This window comes from Hetaerina americana, unplaced genomic scaffold, assembly GCF_022747635.1.
Source record: "Hetaerina americana unplaced genomic scaffold, ioHetAmer1.1.p SCAF_46, whole genome shotgun sequence".
In the NCBI taxonomy this organism is placed as follows: Eukaryota; Metazoa; Arthropoda; class Insecta; order Odonata; family Calopterygidae; genus Hetaerina; species Hetaerina americana.
Genome location: NW_027287052.1, coordinates 1,341,367 through 1,368,027, shown reverse-complemented (window position 1 = coordinate 1,368,027; position 26,661 = coordinate 1,341,367). Strand labels below are relative to the sequence as shown.

General features: G+C 41.2%; 1 protein-coding gene and 1 long non-coding RNA gene across 2 annotated transcripts in view; one reads left to right on the top strand and one right to left on the bottom strand.

The window, feature by feature from the left end:
* Positions 1 to 4,223, bottom strand: part of LOC139693281 (armadillo repeat-containing protein 8-like) — a 37,278-nt gene extending 33,055 nt beyond the window's left edge. Inside the window, exons 1-5 of the mRNA XM_071591393.1 lie at positions 4,159 to 4,223; positions 4,013 to 4,086; positions 3,701 to 3,915; positions 3,376 to 3,566; positions 2,887 to 3,047 (exon numbers count right to left, since the gene is read on the bottom strand). Coding sequence (XP_071447494.1) covers positions 2,887 to 3,047; positions 3,376 to 3,566; positions 3,701 to 3,915; positions 4,013 to 4,086; positions 4,159 to 4,185 — 668 coding nt within the window. The 5' untranslated portion in view covers positions 4,186 to 4,223. The remainder of the gene's footprint in view (positions 1 to 2,886; positions 3,048 to 3,375; positions 3,567 to 3,700; positions 3,916 to 4,012; positions 4,087 to 4,158) is intronic.
* Positions 4,224 to 4,282: 59 nt separating this feature from the next.
* On the top strand, positions 4,283 to 8,176 carry LOC139693307 (uncharacterized). The gene is made up of 3 exons (XR_011702035.1): positions 4,283 to 4,374; positions 5,492 to 5,624; positions 6,762 to 8,176. It is a non-coding gene; the product is annotated as an uncharacterized lncRNA (long non-coding RNA).
* The last annotated feature ends 18,485 nt before the right edge of the window (positions 8,177 to 26,661 follow it).

Sequence of the window (26,661 nt, the reverse complement as noted above, 5' to 3'; positions counted from 1 at the left end):
CAGGAAGATGTGGCACCCAAAAAATCACACAGCTTGGGTGAAGCTGAGGGTGCTGAGAGACATCACCTGGAATCGAACCCAGGCCCTCCAGTCAGTAGCCCAGTTCTCTACACAACGGAACACCACAATCTCTTAGAATACACACCAAGGAGACATTTGTTGGCTTTTCGGAAAGAACTTTTACAAAGTGAGTGGGCATGATTTATGATTTTGTTCATGACATGCACACATATTTGATTGAAACAACACCCTGAGACTGGATTCGTAATGGTGGAGAGTTGTACACACATTGACATTCATCACTGCAAAGAACATGTTCAGAGTCAGCAAGGATGGTAGCATAGGTCAAGTGGCGAGCATGGGTCAAGTCGCAAGGCATTTACAATAAATTGCCAAGAATATAATGTTAGACCATCCATTTCTCCACCACTGTGGAATCAAAAAGCATATACATGCACTCCGAGGACAATCACTATCAGTATGGCTAGCGCAGTCAAAATGGTTACTAAACAACAAAGAAAAACTGGCAATGCCGAAAACACATTGGCACCTAAAATCATTTGACAAGCACTTCTCCAAAACCTCAACCTAAATTACCATCAGACATAATTACCGATATCATTCTAAATAAAAGTAACTCATCTATCCTTGTATTGAACCTTGATGCCTTAAATATTAAGAGAGCGGAAATTGAGCATATAATCCTGACTAATAATGCCGATAATGTTTTAGGTAGAGAAAATTGGCTGTAAGACGCTATAACAAGCCACAAAATTTTTTCAATTTACTAACACGATATACCCAGAGATGGAGTTTCCGTGGAAGCAAAAAGTATTGCTTTCTACAGCAGATCGTGCAAGTTTGATAATAACAACATTGAAAGCATTTGGTGCATCTTATTGTGATCAAATCAAACTAATGTTAAGTTATTCCTCTTATACGAGCCTCCAGACCTGGACATACTAACACTTCATGCACTCAACAAACATATACCCATAAAAATAACAACAGTGCCACCATAATTGGCAGGGTAATATCCTCACCTGCCAAATCAGAGGATGCGGTTTGATTTCCGCCAAGGTGGCTTTTCCTCCACCTAAGGCTTAGGTGTTCATAAATGTCTTCATTGCAATTAATGTTTACGGGTTAGGTGGAAGAAAAGATTAGTCCCAATCTCACCCCAATGATGTAGTTAAATAAATAAATAGCAGAAATGACTCAACTCCTGCTTAGTGTACACGGAAAAACTGGTTCTTTATCATTCACCATGCAAAGCAGAAAGGGAAATTGTTGATTTTCACTTGAGCAAGTGGATTACATTGTTCATTCAGGGTTTGTGGATAACCATTCTTGTGAGACTGCAGGAGCAGTGCTTAAGTCAAATTTCTGGACCACAATGGTGCAGTTCAACCTGACCAGGACCTCACAAATATTGAGTGTTAATTCCATCAAAAGATTCACTTCTTCACCATGGCAATGCTTTGTCAAAGACGACAAACCTAGAAATGCAGTATGCATTGCAGCAGTAAGAGTTGAATTGAATTGTACCTGACCTGTGTCTCACTCCTTGTGATTTTCTTTTTTTTCCATGAGAGAGCCTCCGAATATTTTCTCCACTAAGCAATCAAAATATTCCTACTCCATAATAATAAAGCCCATTGTACTACGAAGAATGACTGAAACAAGTTCCATTTGTGTGAATTTTCTCACAAATTGGTGAGTAGAAGTGAAATTAGTGTGCGTAGACAGCCTGAAGCTCGACCACCTTCATTTGTGTCATTTTTGGAAATGTGACACTTTTTTTGTACGCTTCGTAGTTTTGCGCGTTTTAGGGTGCGTCGACAGCTAAGGTCATTTTGCACCACTCATTAAAATTAAAACTAAAATTCCTTTTTAATTAGGAATAAATAAATACGATTAAATATATATAAATAAATAAATAATTGTTAAAATCAAGAGGCATTAAAATTATGAGATCCAAAACTATATCTGCCTCATTAAACCAGTTGCCCTTAAAATATTTAGGACTCGATTTATGAACCCAGAGTCATCCCCTAAAATATAACTTAAGTCTCCCCTTATATTAAACATGTCTCTGGTCCTTAGGTATGTCCTACATTCTGTCAGGATATGTTTTATTGTCAGGGGTTGGAGGCACTCATTGCAGCGGGGCTCTTCTTTTACCTCCGCAAAGAGGTACGAATGAGTGAGGGCAGAGTGCCCTATTCTCAGGCGCGTAATCATGACCTCTTCCCTCCGAGTTTTCCGGATGGAAGAGGACCATGATGAAACGACCGGTTTTATTGCCCTGAGTTTATTATGTTGCAGAGACTGCCAAGCCTCCTTCCACTGATGCAGGACCGAGTTCCGCAAGGCAGCCTTTACGTCCTCCATTGGAACCAAGGTGGAGTCGGTCTCGGGTTTTCGAAGGGCATCCTTCGCTGCCTGGTCAGCATTTTCGTTACCTCTTATGCCGACGTGACCAGGAGTCCATATAAAGGAGACCCTGTTCCCCTTTCTCTGAAGGGACAACAGGGTGTAATGGATGTCCTGGACTATCGGGTGCACAGGTGCAAAGACCGATATAGATTTTAGGGCGCTCAACGAGTCTGTGCAGATGAGGAAAGAGCCATTGCTTTCTTTTATTTCTCCTAGGGCCGTCCTTATGGCCGACAGCTCGGCTGTGAAAATACTGCAAGAAGTGTGCAGTTTTTTCCTCACGACTCCATGGTAGTGGTCCCTAGTTATTTCACTAAATAGATTATTTATTCTAAATCGCACCTCTCCGTAGAATAATGCGACTTGAATTATTATCATGATGCATAATAAACTTGGGAACTACCATAATGAACAACACTGTTACCACCTTCAATTTGTTCAACCAACCTCGACGTTGACACTACACTGGATACGTTTGAGTTCTGGAAGCACATGTTGGCCAGGCACGAGAGACTGGGCATCTGCACCTTGTAGTGTGGAGAACACAGCAGAGCAGCCAGAGCGGGGACAGCGCCTTGTTCGCAGAGGGCATTCTGATTCTCTGGGTTCTGTAAACACAAGGGTCGCATAGGAAAATAAATAAACAACTAAAGAACTAACGCGTTTGGTGTTATAAGACACCCTAATGATGAATGGTTTCCACAGTTGTCTGCGTACCTACTGCGTCGTTCGTTTGATTTGAATACACACACTACTTAGTTTATTAAATACTACACCTACAAATCTAATCCGATACATTTCAGAAGGACCCATTAAGAGATCTCGCAAAAAATTGGGAGCAACAGTACACTGGTCTTTGAAATAACTGTCAACACCTCCGAAAATGGAATACTTAAGCAAAAATAGGTGAATAAAAATAACTGAGAAAACACTCACCTTGCAAGCAGCCGTGAGCACTGTTGTGATACACACTTGATTGGAAACTGAGTGCGACAGAAGGTTCAGCAAATGAGTAACGAGGCTGGGATCATCGTATATTAACTCTACAGGCGCACAAGGGCTTTGGAACACAGTGCGAAGGCAGCATAAGCACACTTCCACTAGCTTCTGATCGTCACTCCCGAGGGCTACATAAACAGAAGGCAAGAATAGAATGGCACATAACCACCCTCGTCATAACACCACTTTTAATTCTAATATTAATAACAACTCACACCAAATAACTGTGCAATGGAATCTGAAAATAATATTTTTGTCTTACTGTTAATTAGAAGTGTAACTATCCCCATGTCAACTAGGGCTTTGACGTGCTCTTCGGTTCCTTTAGCAAGGGAGCCAAGCGTTATAGTAGCTTCAATTTTAATATTATTTGACGATACGTTGTCACCCAAAAGTTGCAACAAGCGAGGAACAACCCCTTGTTGTATCACACTACCCTTCTGTCGGTTGCTACCGATGACCGAATTCTTCAGACGTCTACGAAATAAAAACACCAAAAAGAAAACTTTTTTACTAAGAAAAACAAACACTTTGGGATACGAAATGCAAAATAACAAATAGTCATTGTAATTACACAATAGCGTCCATGCATCTTGCAGCATCCGGGGAATATAATTCGTCTATATAAGATCTGGAGCTTTCGACCTCCTGTAAAAGATAATCAATTATTCAAAAACATTCCTGTACGGTTCGCCTGTGACTAATAATAATAACACTCACCATGATTGGCTCCATGACAGGCATCATAGCGACGAAGAAACTGTCAGGTCCTCAATACAGATTAGAATGCATAGGAGTGACACTCCGTGTTAAAAAGTGGAACCGCGTAGCAGACGACGAGCATCAGAGCGTGACGTCAAGCGGACGCGGGAATTAGCACAACAGCCATAATATTTCTAATTTTCACCAAAAACGCCAAATAATGTATTTCTGCCGGTATGCACAACTTTCCTCTACGTTAAAAGCGAACAATGCTGTGATTCGGAAATCTTAGATTGAAATCATAAGACACCGAAATGCAAAGCATCGCAACGATTTCATCCATTAGGAATACAAGTAGTTAGCGAATGTGGTCCACCTGGGATATGCGTTAAGAAAAGCAATTACTCAGTTTGAATATCAAGTCACAAGGACAAAGAGTGAGGGCATTTGAAATCCGTGTTCATTTTAATCTTTTTTGGGGAAAGAGACAATGTTGTAAGCATACAAACAATGCAATTTAAGCTTTTTGTATAGCCATATCAATTTAATTATAATTTGTCCGGAACTTTGGTGTATATTCACATATACTCGAGTATAGGACACGCCAGATATAAATTTCAAAATTTTGGAAAAAATACTATATATTTACATATATATGTACCAATTTACTAATATATTTACATTTTATTTGGTTAAGTCAGAATTGGTGAGTAGTGGCAATTCCATAAATTCATATAGACAATTTAACATTATTTTTTAATAGGTTGAACAGCTTTTTCTTAAAAATAGGTACTTTTGCTTCAAATTTGATTTCATGGGGAAGTTTATTGAATAACCTTAAGCCCATTTGCTTTGGGGCTATGAGTAGTATTTAGTGTGTGATGGATGAGATGGCATCCCTGGCTATGGCTGTTGTTGTGGACCTCGTTTTTCTAAATCCATGTTGAAATAGGGAGAATAGGTTATGTGTCTCAAGGTATGATACTAGACAATAGTACAACACCATTTCATATATTTCACCAGCTGGTTCGACAGGGATAAGAATTCATGGTCATTTTGCAACCTTTGCACTTTTTAGGCATATTTAAGAGTTTGGGAAAATTCCAATTTTTAGGGATTCATCCATTTAGAACAACAGCTGATCTTTAATTGTATTAAATGACCTTGTCATGACTATCCCTGGGATGCCATCTCATCCAGGACTAAATTTGTCAGAGAATTTATTGATAATGTTGGTCAGTTCCATAGCTGAAAAGGGGAATAGATATAATGAATTGCACACATTAGAAATATGAGAATAATTAGCTACAATGACAAACAGATTTTGATGATTTGTGTGGAAATCTTTCAGAATGGAGGCCACTGAGTAATTTGGAATAGAATTTCCAGCAGAGTCATGCAGTTAAAGATCTTGTTGTAAATTATGAATACCCTTGGATCCGTTAATAATTTTCCAGATCTCTTTAGCTTTATTGTCTGCATTGGTAAGTATATAGTTGTTGAGAGAATTTTTAGTTCACTCTAAGGTTTGGCGAAAAGTTTTCTTGAGTTCTGAATATTCCTGACAGTCAGCTGGATTTGAATTGTTTTGTCGGTGATCCCTGAACTGTTTCTTGGTCAGTTGTGTACTTCACAATCCCTTAGGAAAAAACATTATTGGAATGAAGTAGTTTATAATGAATAACATGTTAACTTTAATAGTAAACTATTCATACATTCCCAAAAGTACTTGGTCATCAGTAGTTTTCTCGTAATGATGTAATACTTACTATAGCTGGTCCTCTGATTGAACTATTAATAATTTAAAAGTACTGTATTTAAAATCAGCCCATTACTACTAATGATAACAGTATAATATTGAAATTGCCTAACAGTAAATATTAACTCAATTGTGTCTCAAATAGCCAGTTGAAATTGTTGGTGAACTATTTACTGACTTCATGAACCTCCAATGATTAATGAAAGGTAGTATTAATGTGATTCATATGAGATAAAAGTAAAAAATGATAATTTTTAACAATAAGGAGATTTCTTTTTCATAGGTATACCTTCTCCTCAGTGTGCAGTAGTATAGACCATTCAAAATTAAAATGTGGAATTATACACACTAATTTTGAAACAGTTGAAGTAATTTGTTATACCCTATAAACTCATTTCATTAAAACACTCCTAATTTATTTATGAAGTAACCATTGGAAATATTATGGATCAAGGCATATCAATCCTGTTCCTATCTATCATGCAAAGAAAAAACAATCCCTATTTTTCTGAATAAGTGTAAAATATTTATATGAATGCCATCTGGCAGGAAACAAATAATATGGTTAGTCTCTCAAAATAGAACAGAAAATAAGTTTTACCACCTGCATGCTTACAAAACTCTCCATCAACAGTGCCATTAAGTTGAAAGCTTAAGAGTGCATTCCTTTTATTATTAGGGAAATTATGCAATGCCTGGCCTCAACACATGGATAATGTTCTTTACTACTCCAAATTGAATTGAAGGGGTACTGTTCTGTTAGCAGTTTAGTCTCTGATAACATGTAACAATGCATTTTCATGAATAAAGTGCATATGACTTGCATTTTACAATAAATATTCTTCCTTTGATTTAATTTCAGATGCATCCTTTAGGTCAGTTGAAAAGTTAATCATTTCTGCTATTACAAATAATTTTAAATAACCTAAAGGAAGAAAAAAATACATAAATTATAAAATAAATGGGATCGAATCAAGCAGTTCAGGACAGGTCAAATAGTTGTGTGTAACCACTGGGACTTCCCAGGGATTCGGACCCTCAGCCATATTTTCAAAACCTCTTCCCCAGTCTGACAAACCAAAAAACAACAGCAAACATGTTAAGTAATTTTTCCTTGGTCACTTTTACAGGACAGGACAATTTATTGGACGTATTAAAATCCACCAAGCCTTGATTCAAATCATTTACCATTCACAAATACACCCCAGTACCCAGCAATATACCATAATGTAAAACATGTCCCATCTTCACCACTCATTGCCTTCCCTCTCTACTTACCAATTCTCTCATATCCCACGGTACTCCCTCATGTGCATACCGCTATATAATATACCATACTTAATTGCAAACTTTGTCCTTGCTTTGTTGGGCAATGCACCGAACCGCTTAGCATCCTCATCAACAGTCACTGCGCCTCATGCAGACCTTCTGCATTAACCTCTCTACCAGGGACTAAAAATGCCTCCCTTCATAGTGCTTCATTAAAAAATTGTTTCTATTGCCTCCTTCCCTCTTTCAGACACCACTAAAACCCTGCATCTGGCTCCTTGTTACTGGCTCAAATCTAATCCTGAACATTACCAATTAAGAGTTCCGTATTGTATCGGAAAAAAGAGCAGTCACATCCATTTTTTAATCAATCTCCAAGAAAGACACATAAAAATGGAAAAGAATTCTCTTTCTAGGGCATTTTCTTGTAAAGTGACCAGAACCTTTCCAGATAACAAAATAAATTCAGCCTACAAAATATAGGCAACTTAGGGAACCTTTTATCTAACAGCAAGGACAAAATTCCCATATTGGAAAAGAGTGGAGTGTATACATTGCATTGTGAGTGCTCTGCTGCTGCAATTCAGTGAACAAGTGAAAGAACGCAAACAGAAATCCTTCTTCCCATTTTGCCAAGCACATTATGGACGATAACTGCACTAGTGACTTTTTTCCTGAGATACTACATTTAGAGAAGAAAGGTTTAAGATTAGATTCCTTGGAAGGTTTGGAAATCTCCAAGAGCAGTCATAATGAGGGTATATTAGTGAATGACCTGATGTACTCCCCCTGTTGCCCCATCCTGGACCTCTATTCCCCCCCTGATGCCATACCCAACCGCCCTCTCCCCCTCCCCCCATACACACACCAGTTTCCCTTCTCTTTCCCCTCCTCCCACTTTACCAACAACTCCTATCCTGTCTGGTGTATTAAGCTGTGCGTCCTCTGTAATTCAGCAGATGATGACTTTGTAAGTCCAAACGTAGGTCGTGAATAATAAAAAATTTATGAGGAAGAACAAAGTATTTTCTTTTCCAATACGGGTTCCCACCCAGCAACTTTCTAATTCCCATCGACCCCTAACCCTTCCGATCAACCCCAAAGCCCTCCATTCCCACTTTACTTCACCCATCCTACCTTTATGTACCTGTCCTGCCCACCACCCGTATTTTTCGTAAGTTTCCTTCCTTCTGTAAAAATGGTTGTTGGGTCAATGAACTCTTCAAAAACCGATATTGTGAGTGTTTCTTCATTTTGAGTTTCTAAGTTTTACAGGTATGTACCATCGCCGTGCTTGCGACTCCCTTTATATTAACTTTGGTGGACATTTCTCACCGCCTCTTTCAAAGGAGGGAGGAAAACTGTGGGTACTAGTGATAGATAGATAGATAGACAGGATGGGTCTGGTGTAGGACGGACGGGTGCAGGAGAGGGCGAAGAAAGAGAGGGCGATTTTTAACGATGGCCGGCAGGGCTGAGAAGATGGGTGTACTCAAAAGTGAGCAAGGCTTAGCCTGACGTCAAAGCATATCCCCCAGGGTATTCAGGTTTCGTTGTTAGAGGAATAGCAAAGGTAAAGTTAGGATTTATAAAAATGATGCTTGGCAAATGCAATGAGAGAGTGAAGACGCTTTCCTGTTTCACATTGTCTGTGGAACAGGAAAGCGTCTGGGAACTGGAAAGTGGGTTCCTCTATGGGATCCTCAAGAGGAAGGTTTAGTTTAAAAACTAGATCGAGAGTAACTTACACCAAATAGGTTTGTGAAAAGTTCTTATGAGCAAGGCAGCAGTGTCACGACACTATTGGAACAATTAGGATGGGAGCCAATGGTTGAAATTCAGGTTGAACTCACTGTGTGAATTTGAGGCAGGTCGCCTACCTGAGGATGGTTAAGGTGTATTACAGGCTCCAGGTTACTATCATAGATCAGATCACCAATGTAAAATCAGGGAGATAGTAGAACGAATAGATTGAAAATGCCTTTTTTCCCCGTAATGCTAGGGATACAAAAATATATTATAATAGGCGCGAAGAAAAAAATTAGAATTCGTAGTGCATAGATATTGTAATAAACATGCCTTAATTTTATATTAACCCATGATATGATGTATGATCAATAATGATGTGAAAGTGGTTTCCTTCGTGTTGAATGACTTTATTCGTTGCATGTTCGAACTAATCCGTGTGTATGTAGATGTAATGACAGTCCATGTATGGCTGGTGACCTAACACCAGACCGCCACACGCGCAAGAAGGCAATTGCATGAAAGAATATTCAATAACGAGATCTTACTGGTGACCTCTCCTGGGTGAATAATATACGTGCAATATGTGGACGAGGTCACTAAAATTAATATTGATTACAAGAGTATAGGGTAAATGAGGGGATAAAATGGTAGAATGATGTTGCATTTGAGAGTCCGGCCTCAGTTCAATAATACTGCACACGGGATCCTCATCAAATTGAATTGATATCCAATTTATATCGCGTGTAAAGTTTAAGTGAAGAAAAGGCTACTCTGGCGCCATTTGGCGCCAGAGTAGCCTTTTCAACCCCATGATGCCAACGTTTCGGAAAACAAGTCGTTTTCCAAAAGCGTCCTCGACGAAGGAACTGACCCGGTGGAATACCAGAGTAGTCTGTAGTCTGTTCCGTAGAGAAGGTATCTTCGTAAAATGTTGATATGACACATACCTGTATCCACCAGATTGCTACAATCACCGGTGCAGATCGCAAGTCTATCGATACAATCAAAATCAGCTGAACGACAACATTTAGATAAATAATTTATTCATTAAATACGAAAGTAAATTAAAAACTACAATCACAGCCACGAAATTGAATGCCCTGGCACGGTCGACCAATGTCGATGGGTTCGCGGGGTCAAGCAGCAGAGAGACTTGTCACTGGAATCCTGGAGGTAGCTAAGACGTGGACTGTCAATCAGAGCACCACGGGTACCGGGAAGCCGCAGCGCCTGCAGTTCTCCTGCAGGGAAGGGAGGGCGAAGGAATCCATTAGCCATGCCAATCGTGAGGGTAATAAATGACCTTCTGGTCTCAGAAATTCGCGAGAAATGCCGAAATGCTCCTGCCATGAGGTTGAAAATCTGATGGAATCCCCTCACCCTAGGTGGTTTACAGGACGTGGTCGCCACGAACTAACTTAGAATCTATGAAATATCTAGGCATCACTAATGATCTCTCGAGGGGTGGAGAAGCTAATATTACTACAAATATGTGGAGAAGCGAACCGAAAATTGCGTCAAAAGGAAATTGCGGATAAGCTATGAGAAATTGAAAAAAAATATGCTACTAAAGAAAAAGAAGTGTGGTCAAATAAATAAAAAATACGCTAAATCTATCAACGATACACAAGTGACGTATTAGTTTGCAACGGCAAATACATGGATGAAGAAGGGCAAGTCCAACTATACCCGATTAGTTTTGAATATCGCGGGTAGCAAAATTTGTGGCGCAACAATTATCCTGGAAGTTCGGAATATAGTTGCGTTAGTACAACGCTATACACATATGAATCCTGAAAATATTTTTCGTTAAACGTTGTCTGGAGAGATAATATATACTAAGCTATTTTTTACTTGACCCACATACGCGAAATATTTGGACAAGCTAACAATAAATTATAAATAATTAGAAGAATAATGGGTAAATGTGATGAAAATATGAAAACAATATTATATATCGCTGGTTAGGCCTCATTTAGAATATGATGCCAACATGCATAGGATCGTCATGAAGTAATAAAAGCTATTCTGAGAAACTACAAACATAGCACGGCTCAAGGGAAATTTTTCATTTGGAAAGTTTGATTGATAAATGATTTCAGATCGCGGACAGCGTTAAGGAGCGATGAGAAGATTTGCAAAACGTTGTTATGATAAACCGTTTCGCGTTTGAAAATTATCACAGAAGCTAACCCGGGAATCACTCGTGGAGCGAAGGTTAAATTACAGACTGAAGCCCTTGCATGAATTGGAAGAAGGTCGCTTGACACTGTGATTATTACCCCCATTGTAATACGGTTGGAGAGTTAATGTCAATAAAATTAGAGAGATTAAGTGCGCATGAATATCTACATAAAACCCCGCAAGGGCGTGTGGCGGGGGGTGTTAGGTCACCACCCGTAAAAAGGAACAAAACCACATGCAAAAGCAACACATACATACAAACGTATGCCCACAGTGGCGTAAAAAATATACATTTAAGATTTCCACGAACGACAAGACATGAGAATAACATTGGCCACCCGCGGTAGGATAACATCCCGGTTAAAATGGTATGGTATGTATTCACTCCCTGTCACGCACCCTAGTGGTTGCTTGCAGGGTACTAAAATTAAGAAACAAATAATAATAGGCATTCACTATTACGCTTTGAACGTAATGGTATGACTGATGAAGAGTTTTGTAAGCATAATGGAGGTAAGTTGTTTTCTGTAAAACTAAAAATAAATATAAAAAGATATAAATAAATAAATGGAGACAACATCTAAGACATTTTTATCTATTAAAAGGACTTGAAGCATAGTAAGCAGACCATTATAAGGAACTGTTCATGCAAAACTTGTGGAGGATATACTTAATATCTCCCAGGAGTTACCATTTCCGAAAAGATAAAACAAGAGATATTAAGTACAGAAAGTAAGTAATAAAAGCTATTCTGAGAAACTACAAACACAGCACGGCTCAAGGGAAATTGTTAATTCCTAAAAAATACATCTCGAGGAAATGGTTAAAAAATTATTCAAAAAGATTTCGATGGAACTTTGTAACAACGGAAACTTCTTTTTTAATACACAGACGAGATGGATGGAGAAATTAAATACGTTCACCAATCAAACGGAAGGGGGTGAATGCGGGGGAGGGTGCACTTACCACCCCGGATATGCCGACTGCGTGCCCGCCACATCGATGGTACACGGACCGATTGCTGAGGAACATCCTGAGGTCCTTATTCGGCAGTACGGTCGCCTTGTAGCACCAAAACTGCTTGCTCGTCAGGTTGGAGTAGAGGTCCAAAATGTCTCTGCCGTTGGTCAGCTAATGGGGAAAGGAGAGGAGAAATATGATATTTATACACCTACGTGTTGCCCCGCCACTCACAGTTATTATGTAGTTTGCCATTTCCACCACTTACCATAGTTAAAGGTTAGTGTAATGAAGTAGGTACATTATAAGAGAAAATATTTAACAGATATCACATGAACTCGGGTAGGTTTGAAACTCTTATTTGCGCACACGTGGATATCTCCTTGTAAGAATGACAACACAGCCAGAAATGAGGGAAATAATGGCAACGCTTGGGGGCTCCCACTTGCGTCTTGGACTACATTGTACTCAGTTAAGTCGCTCAGGCAAGAGACGGACCACAAACCACTACTGTCCGATGGTCGAGCCATCGTAACATGTAGCACAAGGTTTCTCAATTTTGATCAAATAATAACCAGCTCCAACCCCTTGAGGGCCTATACGTTTCACATTCTGAGCAACGCAAACAATCTCTGAGGGATATAAAACCATTTAATCTTGCTTCCAAACACAGTAATGGCGCAGGATTGATAATATCATGATATCAAGAGAAAAGAGAAGCCATCCATGCTATGTTAGTCAAGGAGTGCACGGACATATAGGGAAACGACGTATAAACTATAATGGCGAGAAAAACACTAGTATTTTGCAAACTAGTATTTTCATTTCCAAATTTCCTCGAATGCAATGCTCTCTTTTGTGCCAGCTTAAAAATCACTACGCATCCATAATCATCGGAACACGTCCTAATATAAATAAATAAATCAGGGCAAAATGCGAACCCTTTTATTACTCATTAAACAATTTCCCGTCCGACGTGAGGATATACGGCCATATCATATACGATGACTGAATTGCGTGCAGCAAGAACATGTTAAGATAATACGGGGGGAAGGAAGGGCGACTTACGCATTTGGTCTGCGATGTTCGATCTTCGTCGTCGTCGCTGGAGGAGGAGTAACCGCTGCTGCTGGTGCTGCAAGTAGATGAAGTTGGAGAGGAGGCGATGAGACTCCCAGGGGGGGAGCACTCGTCCAGCGTAAAGTCCCCACTCACGGACTGCAGGATGGAGTTCACCAGGTGACTCGCTGTCATCGTCGTATTTATTATATGCACTCTATAGTATTACAATCGTCCTTCACCTCAAGATGGGCTCGAACGAGAACTTTGACGATCTTCAGTCGGGGTAGTAAATAGGCCGAGTGCTGCAAGGCAGTGCCTATCAAGGTAACTATTAGCGAATGAAGGCTAGGATTTCTCCGACTTGCTTATATACGTTCGGAGATTCCCCCTTCGTAATAGACAAGCGAGCGAGAGGTCCAATAGGAGGTCACAGTTCAAATCCCCGCCCCCTATCCCCCCATCTCGCGAACCCTCATTAGCCGTGAAGGAGGCAAGAAGATACTTTCACTTACGCTAGTGCAACAATGATTGGAAGAGACGTAGCAAGACGGTTAGGGTTGCCGGGAGGGGAGGGGTAGCTTCCCATTGGTCGGCGACACATGGTACTCCCTTCTCCTCGCCAAATGTCACCAACGCGGTCCCCTAGTTTTAAATCCCCGGACATCTTCCATCGCCCCCAACCACACCAGGAACCACGCATAGAGTGGCGTTGACGGATCGGACATGTCTGCATAAAAATACATCGACATCTACATATCCTATATGTATATCGTAACTCATAAGCTGTGGCAGGGGGTGCTAATTCACCGGCTATAGTACAAGTACATTCACTTGTACAACCAATCCATCCACGACCACATGGCATCCCTTCATCCACTTAAAGAACACGCGGAAGGGGTTGCCGTGCATCATTGATGAAACATCAGTCGACGTGGACACAAATACCCTGCGAACCGCTAAAAATGTATTTGCAAGGGGTAATAGCACCATGCGGAAAGTTTGAGTGATAATGGGGGATATGGGAGGGGAAGGAAAAAATATTCATCTAAATATGGCCCCGCAAGCCGCGGTGGGGGGGGGGGGTTAGGTCACCGCCCGTATAGAGGAGCAATACTACATGCAAAAAATATTCGTCAAAACTATCAAATAACGTGCAAACAATTTTACATTGTGTAGGGAGAACCAATTAAAAACAAGGGTCAGTTCACCAAATGAATTATTTATTTATTATACGAAATAAGGGAATGAAAATTAATCAAAACAATTTATAATACAGGCCTCCACGAAAACAAGTAATGCCATGAAGTTGTCACACACAATATGAATATATAATGTTAGCAAGTAAAAAGTCCTAATCTTTTCGCCTATACGCTCCATATGTATGTATACATGTATGTTGGGAACTCGGTTGTTATTTAAGATGGCTTCATCTAGGTCCCCTGTTGCCATGCTCGAAGGCACTGGCGAATGCGCGGCTTTAAGGGTCCGTATTGTCATGCTGGAGATAATGGTGAGGGAGCTTCGATCGGAGATCGCTGGCCGGAGGACTCCCCTCAGGAGAGATGGTGCTCGCGGTGGGAATACGAAAACCCGCCAAGCCTATATGGGTGCACGGATTCGTCCGAATGCAACACGTGGCTGGGCGATTAGAGACCTACCCCGTGTCCCATCTCCCAACGAGGGAGTGTCTCACGTCCGTAGGTCGGACGATTGGAGGTTCGTCTCTCGGGGCAAAGGGAAGGTAACGCTGCGGCGTGGATTGGACTCTGCGGAGGCAGATACCATCCCCGTCTCCAACAGGTACACGGTGCTGTCGGATGACAGCACCACCGTACCTGCAGTCCCTACCCCTACTCCGAGGACACTGCCTAGGGTAAGACGTCAGGGAACAGGAAGGGAGGGAATTGTAGTAATAGGTAGCTCGAATGTCCGTCGTGTAATGGTCCCATTGAGGGAAAGTGAATGGGAAGTAAATGGGAGTAAACAAACCGTGGCTTGCTTAAGGGATTGTAGCAATATAATTCATACAGACAGTGAGGGTAAAGCTAACATCCTAAATTCATTCTTCCAAAGCGTTTTCTCGAATGATGTTGCCACCGCACATCTCCAAGAAACAATACATACTCCACCCATGGAAAAAATAACAGTGGACCAACAAGGAATTCTAAAATTGCTTAACGAGATTAAACCCAACAAATCCCCGGGTCCCGAAAATATACCAGCTAGGGTGATAAAACATTTAGCTCCAAACATTGCCCCGTACCTGCTATAATAATAAATAGATGCCAGAACTAGCCGACTCAAGGACTCCTTCTTCCCACGGACAATACGGGATAGCAACTGCAGGGTTATAGATAGCAAAAATTCCACTTGCCACCCTCAGCGTCTAAAAAATAATTAGTTGTATTTAAATGCATGCTCTTCCACTAACCTTATGTGTTTTGTTATATTAACACATTCTTCCCGAGTGACCTCATTCATGTTCTGTTCATCTGTTTTTAAGTTTCCCTTTCAATCCCTCGTCCCTCTCCGCGGGGGGAAATTCCTGCTACCTGCAACGTTGGGTCGCATTCCCTGCCTTTTAAAGACTCTTTGGTGGCAGAGTGTTTCGTGGTGCATTTTCATGTGGTGTTTCAATTTCTTGCTTGTTGTGTCCTGGCTTCCGTGTTGTAGGATGGCTTTCGTGCCGCATCATGGGGTGCAGTTTTTTAGTTGTTTTGCGGTATATGTGTTTGCATGAGTATTGGATGAAGGGATTTTTGCATGAGTGTGTGCGCTGCTGTGGGTGTAATTTTCCGTGTTGTTTTTTTGCATGTGGTATTTTTCTTTTTTACGGTTGGTGACCTAACACCCCCCGCCACACGCCCTTGCGGCGGCTTGCGGGGTATTATGTAGATGTAGAAAGGACGCGCCGCGTAGGCGCCGATCAACGGGTGACCGCCTGATGTATACCAGGCGGAAGAGTCCCTCAGGTGACGAAGGCAATCGAGGCGGCGGTCAAAGGCACGAAGTGCTCTAGGCTGCAGGTCGTGGCCCATGTGGGCACCAACGACGTCACGGACCGTGGATCCGAGGAGGTCCTCCGTTCCCTTAGGGAACTGAGCTCCGAGGTGAAGCGCGTCCAGGGCGTTGAGGGGGTTCAGCTGGGACTAACGGTCTGCAGCATCGTTCCGAGGGAGGATCGCGGGTCTCTGGTTTGGAGCCGAGTGGAAGGCATAAACCAGAGACTATCGAGATTCTGCTCGGACATAGGAGCCTCCTTCGTCGACCTGAGACCAACCCTCCGATCTTGCAGGACTCCCCTTAACCGATCTGGGGTCCATTACACGGCGGAAGCGGCGAGTAAGGTAGCGGATAGGATACTCGACCACTGTAGGCCTTTTTTATGATAGAGGGCAGGTCACTTAGCGGGTCATGAACATCTGGGGAGAGCGCGTATGATATTATTAATAAAAATATAAAAGTCACCGACAACACTGGCATTGATTTAGAAAGACATGTGACACGCACTTCCCCACAAAGGCGTCCTAAATTACAGACAGGCACAAATAAGGTCGTTATTCAACATCAAAATAATTTAACTATACTTGTTATAAATTGCAGAAGCCTCAAGAACAAATCAGCGGATCTAGAACACATAATCAAACCTCATTCCGCTGATATAGTATTAGGCACAGAGAGTTGGCTGTGCAATGACATAAACGACCAAGAAATTTTCCCAATAGATTTCAAAGTTTACCGACACGAAAGAGATACAAGACCCGGAGGAGGGGTTTTCGTGGCAGTTAAAAGTTATTTTGAAAGCAGGCAAGTTTCATTTGAAAATAATAACATAGAAAGTGTTTGGTGCACCTTAATACGGACCAATCAACCCAACATAAATTTATGCTCTTTCTACAGACCTCCAGACTCAGATTTGAAAACACTTCACACCCTCAACGATCAAATTTACAATTTTACACGTAAATATAATAACAGCATAAACATAATTGGTGGCGACTTTAACCTCCCTGGTATAGATTGGGACAACAATATCGTTAAATCTGGGACCCGCGATCGCGAATCTTGCAATTCCATGATAAAATTGGTTCAAAAAAACTCCCTCCATCAAGCAGTACGCATGCCCACCCGTGGAAAGAACATATTGGATCTATTTCTCACAAACACGCCTGAACGGATTATTAGTGTATCAACTGATGAGGGCTTGAGTGACCATAAAGCAATTAATGTCCACTTGGACATAGAAATAAAAAAGATTGTTAAACCAAAAAGAAAAATTTATAATTACCATAAAGCAGACTTTGAATCTTTTGCCAATCAATTAAACTCTTCACTACCCGAGTTCAAAACCCGCTTAAGTCATGTCAACGTGGAAGAAACTTGGACAGAATTTGTCAATATCATGCAAAAAGGAATCGTAGATTTCATACCTATAAAATACGTTAAAGCAAATCGCGACCCCAGGTGGTACAATAAAGACGTTAGAAAAGCCCTTAAAAGCAGAGAATGCTACACCCACAGCAGCGCACACACTCATGCAAAAATCCCTTCATCCAGTACTCATGCAAACACATATACCGCAAAACAACTAAAAAACTGCACCCCATGATGCAGCACGAAAGCCATCCTACAACACGGAAGCCAGGACACAACAAGCAAGAATGTGAAACATCACTACCACATGAAAATGCACCACACTCTACCCCCCGAGGAGACTCTAAAAGGCAGGGAATGCGACCCAACGTTGCAGGTAGAAGAAATTTGCCCCCGCGGAGAGGGACGAGGGATTGAAATGGAGACTTAAAAACAGATGAACAGAACACGAATGAGGTCATTCCGAAAGAATGGGTTATTATAGCAAAACACATAAGGTTAGTGGAAGAGCATGCATTTAAATACAACTAATTATTTTTTAGACGCTGAGGGTGGCAAGTGGAATTTTTGCTATCTATAACCCTGCAGTTGCTATCCCGTATTGTCCGTGGGAAGAAGGAGTCCTTGAGTCGGCTAGTTCTGGCATCTATTTCCCGAATTTTATATGAATGATCCAAGCGACTAATGTATGTAGGAGTACGAATAATTTGCGAGACCTCGGTGCTGAAACATGCGGATCAAAATTTATTTAATAATTTCAATCTTGCATTGAATCGTCTCTCAGCCAATGATTCCCACCCCAAATCCATTCTTTTCTAATAACCCATTCTTTCCGAATGACCTCATTCGTGTTCTGTTCATCTGTTTTTAAGTTTTCCTTTCAATCCCTCGTCCCTCTCTGCGGGGGCAAATTCCTGCTACATGCAACGTTGGGTCGCATTCCCTGCCTTTTCCGACTCTTTGGGGGATAGAGTGTTTTGTGGTGCATTTTCATGTGGTAGTGATGTATCACATTTTTGCTTGTTGTGTAATAGCTTCCGTGTTGTAGGATGGCTTTCGTGCTGCATCATGGGGTGCAGTTTTTTATTTGTTTTTCGGTATATGTGTTTGCATGAGTATTGGATGAAGGGATTTTTGCATGAGTGTGTGCGCTGCTGTGGGTGTAATTTTCCGTGTTGTTTTTTTGCATGTGGTATTTTTCCTTTTTACGGTTGGTGACCAAACACCCCCCGCCACACGCCCTTGCGGCGGCTTGCGGGGTTTTATGTAGATGTAGATGTCTAATGTTTGCCCTATGATAGGTCACGGATAACAGTGATGCCTGGTTATTTTATAAAATCTACATTAGGAAGCTCGCTGTAAATCTGCAGCTACACAGTACCCCGCAAGGGCGTTGGGTGGGGGCTGATAGGTCACCAACCGTGAAAAGGAACAATACCACATGCAAAAAAACAACACTGAAAATTACACACACAGCAGCGCACACACTCATGGAAATATCCCTTCATCCAACACTAATGCAAACACATATACCGCAAAACAAAAAAAAAACTGCACCCCAGGATTCAGCACGAAAGCCATCCTACAACACGCAAGCTATTACACAACAAGCAAAAATGTGATACATCACTACCACATGAAAATGCACCACAAAACACTCTATCCCCCAAAGAGTCGGAAAAGTCGGCAGTTGCTATCCCGTATTGTCCGTTGGAAGAATGAGTCCTTGAGTCTGCTAGTTCTGGCATCTATTTCCCGAATTTTATATGCATGATCCAAGCTACCAATGTATGTAGGAGTACGAATAATTTGCGAGACCTCGGTGCTGAAATATGCGGATCTGAATTTATTTAATAATTTCAATCTTGCATTGAATCGTCTCTCTGCCAATGATTCCCACCCCAAAAAGACCTAGTTGTTTCTCGAATAATATACCCTTTTCAAACCATATCAGGCCAATATGCGGATCCGGTTTAAAGAAACTACGCTTCATTAAACGGGTAGTGAGAAAATGCAATGAGAAAGTTAAAGAGAGGTGTTATTTCTTTCTAGTTAGACCTCATTTGGAATATGCCGCGAGTATTTGGGATCTCTGTGAAAAAATCTGACAAAAAGAATCAGGTAAAGTCCAGAGAAAATCCGCCAGTTTCGTTAAAAATTGTTATGATAAGAACACTAGTGTGACAGGTCTCTTAAGGGATTTAGGCTGGGAACCACTTGAAGTGCGGAGAGAACAAGCAAGGCTTAGACTTTTAGAAGGGTTCAGAACAAACGAGTTTAACTATGACACTGAAGGAATTATAAAGGCCCCACACTACTTAGGTAGATCAGACCACAAAGATAAAATAACGGAGATAGATTCCAACAATTAAAAAGCCGGGACAGTATTAAACATTGCAAAGTTATCAGGTATACTAGTACGTACATGGGTATATTAGTTGGGAGTTTGCGTGCTTGCATGTTCGTGGGTTGGAAGGATTTTTGTATGAATGCCTACCATGTTTAGTGCGTGGATTCTATTAATGTGTGGCTTTTGAATGTAATTTTTTTCTATTTACGGGTGGTACCCTATCACCCCCCGCCACATGCCCTTGCGGCGTATGAAGCAGATGTAGATGAACCATACTGATTCCTTATTCATTAATCCTGGCTGACAATGCGACCCATCATACCTGTAGGTGTGACAATTAGGTATGTGTTCTAGAAACTTAAATGAAATTGAAGTCAAAGATATTTGTCTATAAGTACTGGGTTCTTTCATATCGACACTCTTAAAAACATCTACGTCTACGCAGTACATCTACATCTACATAATACCCCGCAAGCCGCCGCAAGGGCGTGTGGCGGGGGGTGTTGGGTCACCAACCGTAAAAAAGAAAAATACAACATGCAAAAAAAACAACACGGAAAATTACACCCACAGCAGCGCACACACTCATGCTAAAATCCCTTCATCCAATACTCATGCAAACACATAAACCGCTAAAAAACTGCACCCCATGATGCAGCACGAAAGACATCCTACAACACGGAAGCCAGGACACAACAAGCAGGAATTTGCCCCCGCGGAGAGGGACGAGGGATTGAAAGGGAAACTTAAAAACAGATGAACAGAACATGAATGAAGTCATTCGGAAAGAATGGGTTATTATAGCAAAACACATAAGGTTAGTGGAAGAGCATGCATTTAAATACAACTAATTATTTTTTAGACGCTGAGGGTGGCAAGTGGAATTTTTTCTATCTATAACCCTGCAGTTGCTATCCCGTATTGTCCGTGGGAAGAAGGAGTCCTTGAGTCGGCTAGTTCTGGCATCTATTTCCCGAATTTTATATGAATGATCCAAGCGACTAATGTATGTAGGAGTACGAATAATTTGCGAGACCTCGGTGCTGAAACATGCGGATCTAAATTTATTTAATAATTTCAATCTTGCATTGAATCGTCTCTCAGCCAATGATTCCCACCCCAAATCCATGAGCATTTCGGTGACGCTTTGCGTTTTATCGTAGGAATTTTTTACAAAACGGGCTGCCCGGCGTTGAACCTTCTCAATTTCCCGAATGAGGCCTTTTTCACTCGGATCCCACACGCTGCATGCGTATTCTAAATGAGGCCTTACAAGAGCGTGGTAACAACGTTCCTTGACCTTCGAGTCACTTTTGCCGACAATGCGTCTAATGAATCCCAATTTTTTATATGCTTGACCGCAGACTTTACGTATGTGAGTCCCCCAAGTTAAGTCTTTTGTGAATGTGGCACCTAGGTATTTTACCGTATCAGCTACTGCTAGGTCACCTCCAGCTAATTTGTAAGCAAATCCCGTTGATCTTTTAAAGAAATTTACCACTGAACATTTATTATAATTTAGAGTCAATCCCCAGTTAGAACACCATTTAGTAATGCAATCTAAATCCTGCTCTAGAATAAAACGATCCTCATCCTCAGATATCTCCCGATAGATCACCGTGTCATCCGCGAACATCCTAATTTTACTTTTCACTTCGCGGTTCAAATCGTTAACAAAAATCAAGAAAAGCAACGGCCCGATCACACTTCCCTGAGGTACCCCCGACGTGACTCGAACGCTGTCGGAACTAGCGCCATCAAGGACTACCCTCTGTTCCCGCTCTGAAAGAAAATCTTTAACCCAACTTATGGCGCCCTTGTTTATACCCGCGACCTTTAATTTATGAATGAGTTTACCGTGTGGGACCTTATCAAATGCCTTTTGAAAATCTAAGAAGATGGCATCCACTTGCCTACCTCTCTCACCCGATAAAAGTAAATCATGTGTAAATAATCCTAATTGGGTCTCGCATGAGCGGGTTTTCCTGAATCCGTGTTGATTGTCACTTAAAAAGTTAATATTGTCAAGGTGTCTCATTATTGAACTGACAATTATGTGCTCTAAGATTTTGCAACAGATAGAAGTGAGAGATATAGGTCTGTAATTACTGGGATCCTCCCTGTCACCACCTTTAAAAATAGGCGTTATTTGCGCGGTTTTCCAAATCTTGGGTACTTTGCACTCTGTGAGGGATTTGTTAAATATAAATTCAAGGTACGGGGCAATGTTTGGAGCTAAATGTTTTATCACCCTAGCTGGTATATTTTCGGGACCCGGGGATTTGTTGGGTTTAATCTCGTTAAGCAATTTTAGAATTCCTTGTTGGTCCACTGTTATTTTTTCCATGGGTGGAGTATGTATTGTTTCTTGGAGATATGCGGTGGCAACATCATTCGAGAAAACGCTTTGGAAGAATGAATTTAAGATGTTAGCTTTACCCTCACTGTCTGTATGAATTATATTGCTACAATCCCTTAAGCAAGCCACGGTTTGTTTACTCCCATTTACTTCCCTAACATATGACCAGAAAGCTTTGGGGTCAGTGTCCAAGTGCTCGCAAAGTACTTTGCGTTTAAAGTCCAGTAAAGCGCTACGTAATTGTGTTTTGGTTTCAATTTTGGAGGATCTATATGTGTCCCATAATTGTTTATTCTCAGGGGATGATGTGTTCACGCCTGCCCTATTTACCCTAGAGTGTAGCATTCTCTGCTTTCGAAGGGCTTTTCTAACGTCTTTATTGTACCACCTGGGGTCGCGATTTGCTTTAACGTATTCTTTAATGTTTCAGCACCGAGGTCTCGCAAATTATTCGTACTCCTACATACATTAGTCGCTTGGATCATGCATATAAAATTCTGGAAATAGATGCCAGAACTAGCCGACTCAAGGACTCCATTCTTTTCTAATAACCCATTCTTTCCGAATGACCTCATTCGTGTTCTGTTCATCTGTTTTTAAGTTTTCCTTTCAATCCCTCGTCCCTCTCTGCGGGGGCAAATTCCTGCTACCTGCAACGTTGGGTCGCATTCCCTACCTTTTACAGTCTCCTCGGGGGGTAGAGTGTTTTGTGGTGCATTTTCATGTGGTGTTTCAATTTCTTGCTTGTTGTGTCCTGGCTTCCGTGTTGTAGGATGGCTTTCGTGCTGCATCATGGGGTGCAGTTTTTAGTTGTTTTGCGGTATATAGTATGTGTTTGCATGCGTGTGGGATGAAGGGATTTTTGCATGAGTGTGTGCGCTGCTGTGGGTGTAATTTTCAGTGTTTTTTTTTGCATGTGGTATTGTTCCTTTTTACGGTTGGTGACCTAACACCCCCCGCCACACGCCCTTGCGACGGCTTGCGGGGTATTATGTAGATGTAGATGTGGATGATGGACAATTCACAAATACAATAGGAATTATATAAATTCACCTACAACCCACCTGGCTAAAGGGCTCACGGCAAGGGGTGTTAGGACGCCAGGTTTGAATTTATACAGTGTATTTACAGATTTATCGGGTGAAAGTGTAAGGAAAGTGGATGCGATCGGTTTAGATTTTCAAAAGGAATTTGATAAGGTTCCCCATGGTCAAATAGTTCATAAATTGTAAAGTTTGCAGGTCAAACAAGGGCGCAGAAAACTGGGTCGAAGACTCTTTCAGAGCGGGAGCAGAGGGTAGTCCCACATGTTAGAATACGCATGTAGTGTATGGGATCCGAGTGAAAAAGGCGTAATCCGGGAAATAGGTAAGGTTCAACGCCGGGCAGCCCGCTTTGTTAAAAATTCTTATGATAAAACAAAAAGCGTCACTGAAGTGCTTATGGAGTTGGGGTGGGAATCATTGGAAGAAAGGCGATTCAATGCTAGGTTGAACTTACTAAATAAAGTCAGATCCTCATGTTTCAGCACCGAGGTCACGCAAATTGTTTGCACTCCAAAATACATTGGATCATGCATTGGATCATACATACTTGGATCATGTATATAAAATTCGGGGAATAGATGCCAGAACTAGCAGACTCAAAGACACCTTCTTCCCACGGACAATACGGGGTAGCAACCGTTGGGTTATATCAGATAGCAAACACTCCATTTGCCCCCCTCAGCGTTTACGGGAATAATTAGTTCTACTCATTGGATTCACTTTCACTAACCTTGGTGTTTGGTGTCTTAATCCTTTCTTTCCGCATGACCTCATCAGAATGCCTTTAAATAATGTAGTGCCATTTAGAGTATTGCTTGCTTTGTTTTGTCTATTATTAAGATTCCCCTTCAACCCCTCGTCTCTCTCAGTAGGGGGACTCTCACGCTACATGCAGTTTTAGGTCATATTCCCTACCTGTGTTTTATGGGTGGAGGCGTTTTATGTAGAGAACAATACATACTCCACCCATGGATAAAATAACAGTGGACCAACAAGGAATTCTAAAATTGCTTAATGAGATTAAACCCAGCAAATCCCCGGGTCCGGAAAATATACCAGCTAGGGTGATAAAACATTTAGCTCCAAACATTGCCCCGTACCTTGAATTTATATTTAACAAATCCCTCACAGAGTGCAAAGTACCTAAGATTTGGAAAACCGCGCAAATAACGCCTATTTTTAAAAGTGGTGACAGGGAGGATCCCAGTAATTACAGACCTATATCTCTCACTTCTATCTGTTGCAAAATCTTAGAGCACATAATTGTCAGTTCAATAATGAGACACCTTGACAATATTAACTTTTTAAGTGACAATCAACACGGATTCAGGAAAACCCGCTCCTGCGAAACCCAATTAGGATTATTCACACATGATTTACTTTTATCAGGTGAGAGAGGTAGGCAAGTGGATGCCATCTTCTTAGATTTTCAAAAGGCATTTGATAAGGTTCCACATGGTAAACTCATTCTTAAACTAAAGGTCGCGGGTATAAACAAGGGCGCCATAAGTTGGGTTAAAGATTTTCTTTCAGAGCGGGAACAGAGGGTAGTCCTTGATGGCGCTAGTTCCGACAGCGTTCGAGTCACGTCGGGGGTACCTCAGGGATGTGTAATCGGGCCGTTGCTTTTCTTGATTTTTGTTAACGATTTGAACCGCGAAGTGAAAAGTAAAATTAGGATGTTCGCGGATGACAGGGTGATCTATCGGGAGATATCAGGGGATGAGGATCGTTTATTTCTAGCGTAGGATTTAGATTGCATTTCTAAATTGTGTTCTAACTGGGGATTGACTCTAAATTATAATAAATGTTCAGTGGTAAATTTCTTTAAAAGATCAACGGGATTTGCTTACAAATTAGCTGGAGGTGACCTAGCAGTAGTTGATACGGTAAAATACCTAGGTGTCACATTCACAAAAGACTTAACTTGTGGGACTCACATACGTAAAGTCTGCGGTCAAGCATATAAAAAATTGGGATTCATTAGACGCATTGTCGGCAAAAGTGACTCGAAGGTCAAGGAACGTTGTTACCACGCTCTTGTAAGGCCTCATTTAGAATACTCATGCAGCGTGTGGGATCCGAGTGAAAAAGTCCTCATTGGGGAAATTGAAAAGGTTCAACGCCGGGCAGCCCGTTTTGTAAAAAATTCCTACGATAAAACGCAAAGCGTCACCGAAATGCTCATGGATTTGGGGTGGGAATCATTAGAAGAGAGACGATTCAATGATAGGTTGAAATTATTAAATAAATTCAGATCCGCCTGTTTCAGCACCGAGGTCTCGCAAATTATTCGTACTCCTACATACATTAGCCGCTTGGATCATGCATATAAAATTCGGGAAATAGATGCCAGAACTAGCCGACTCAAGGACTCCTTCTTCCCACTGACAATACGGGATAGCAACTGCAGGGTTATAGATAGCAGAAATTCCACTTGCCACCCTCAGCGTCTAAAAAATGATTAGTTGTATTTAAATGCATGCTCTTCCACTAACCTTATGTGTTTTGTTATAATAGCCCATTCTTTCCGAATGACCTCATTCGTATTGAAATGTAATGAAATAATTGACTTTGTAATTCCACACACTTTATTTAAAAAACACACGACCCAGGTTTCGACGTTGAACGTCATCATCAGGTGGTGCTCATAGAAGCACGCTGGCTATATATACCTTCTGATCATAGGAGGGGGGGGTTGGTCAGAGAGGGAGGTCGGAGGGGTAAAAAGGTTACAATGTAGCTGGGAAGAAAAGAGAATTACATTTTTGATTTAGAAGAGTGGTAGGTCTAGGAGTGGGGAGTGGGAGGGATACAAAATTTCGTTGGCAAGATCATCTTTCCAACGGACACATTTCAAAATTTCTAACTGCTCCAAAGCATCGAGCCTTTGACCTTTTTCTTCAAAATGAATAATTTTTGTCACAAAGTCACTTTTGTGATCACTTTCGATGAGGTGTTTTGCAAAGAGGGATGTTATGTTCTTATTTTTTACACATGTTTGGTGTTCTTTAATCCTTTCTTTAAATTTCCGTCCTGTTTGTCCAATATACTTTGAATATTTCTTCATTATACTTTGAATTATTTCATTACATTTCAATATGTTATGCAAATTCCACAAAGTTATCTCTCACTTCTATCTGTTGCAAAATCTTAGAGCACATAATTGTCAGTTCAATAATGAGACACCTTGACAATATTAACTTTTTAAGTGACAATCAACACGGATTCAGGAAAACCCGCTCCTGCGAGACCCAATTAGGATTATTTACACATGATTTACTTTTATCGGGTGAGAGAGGTAGGCAAGTGGATGCCATCTTCTTAGATTTTCAAAAGGCATTTGATAAGGTCCCACATGGTAAACTCATTCATAAATTAAAGGTCGCGGGTATAAACAAGGGCACCA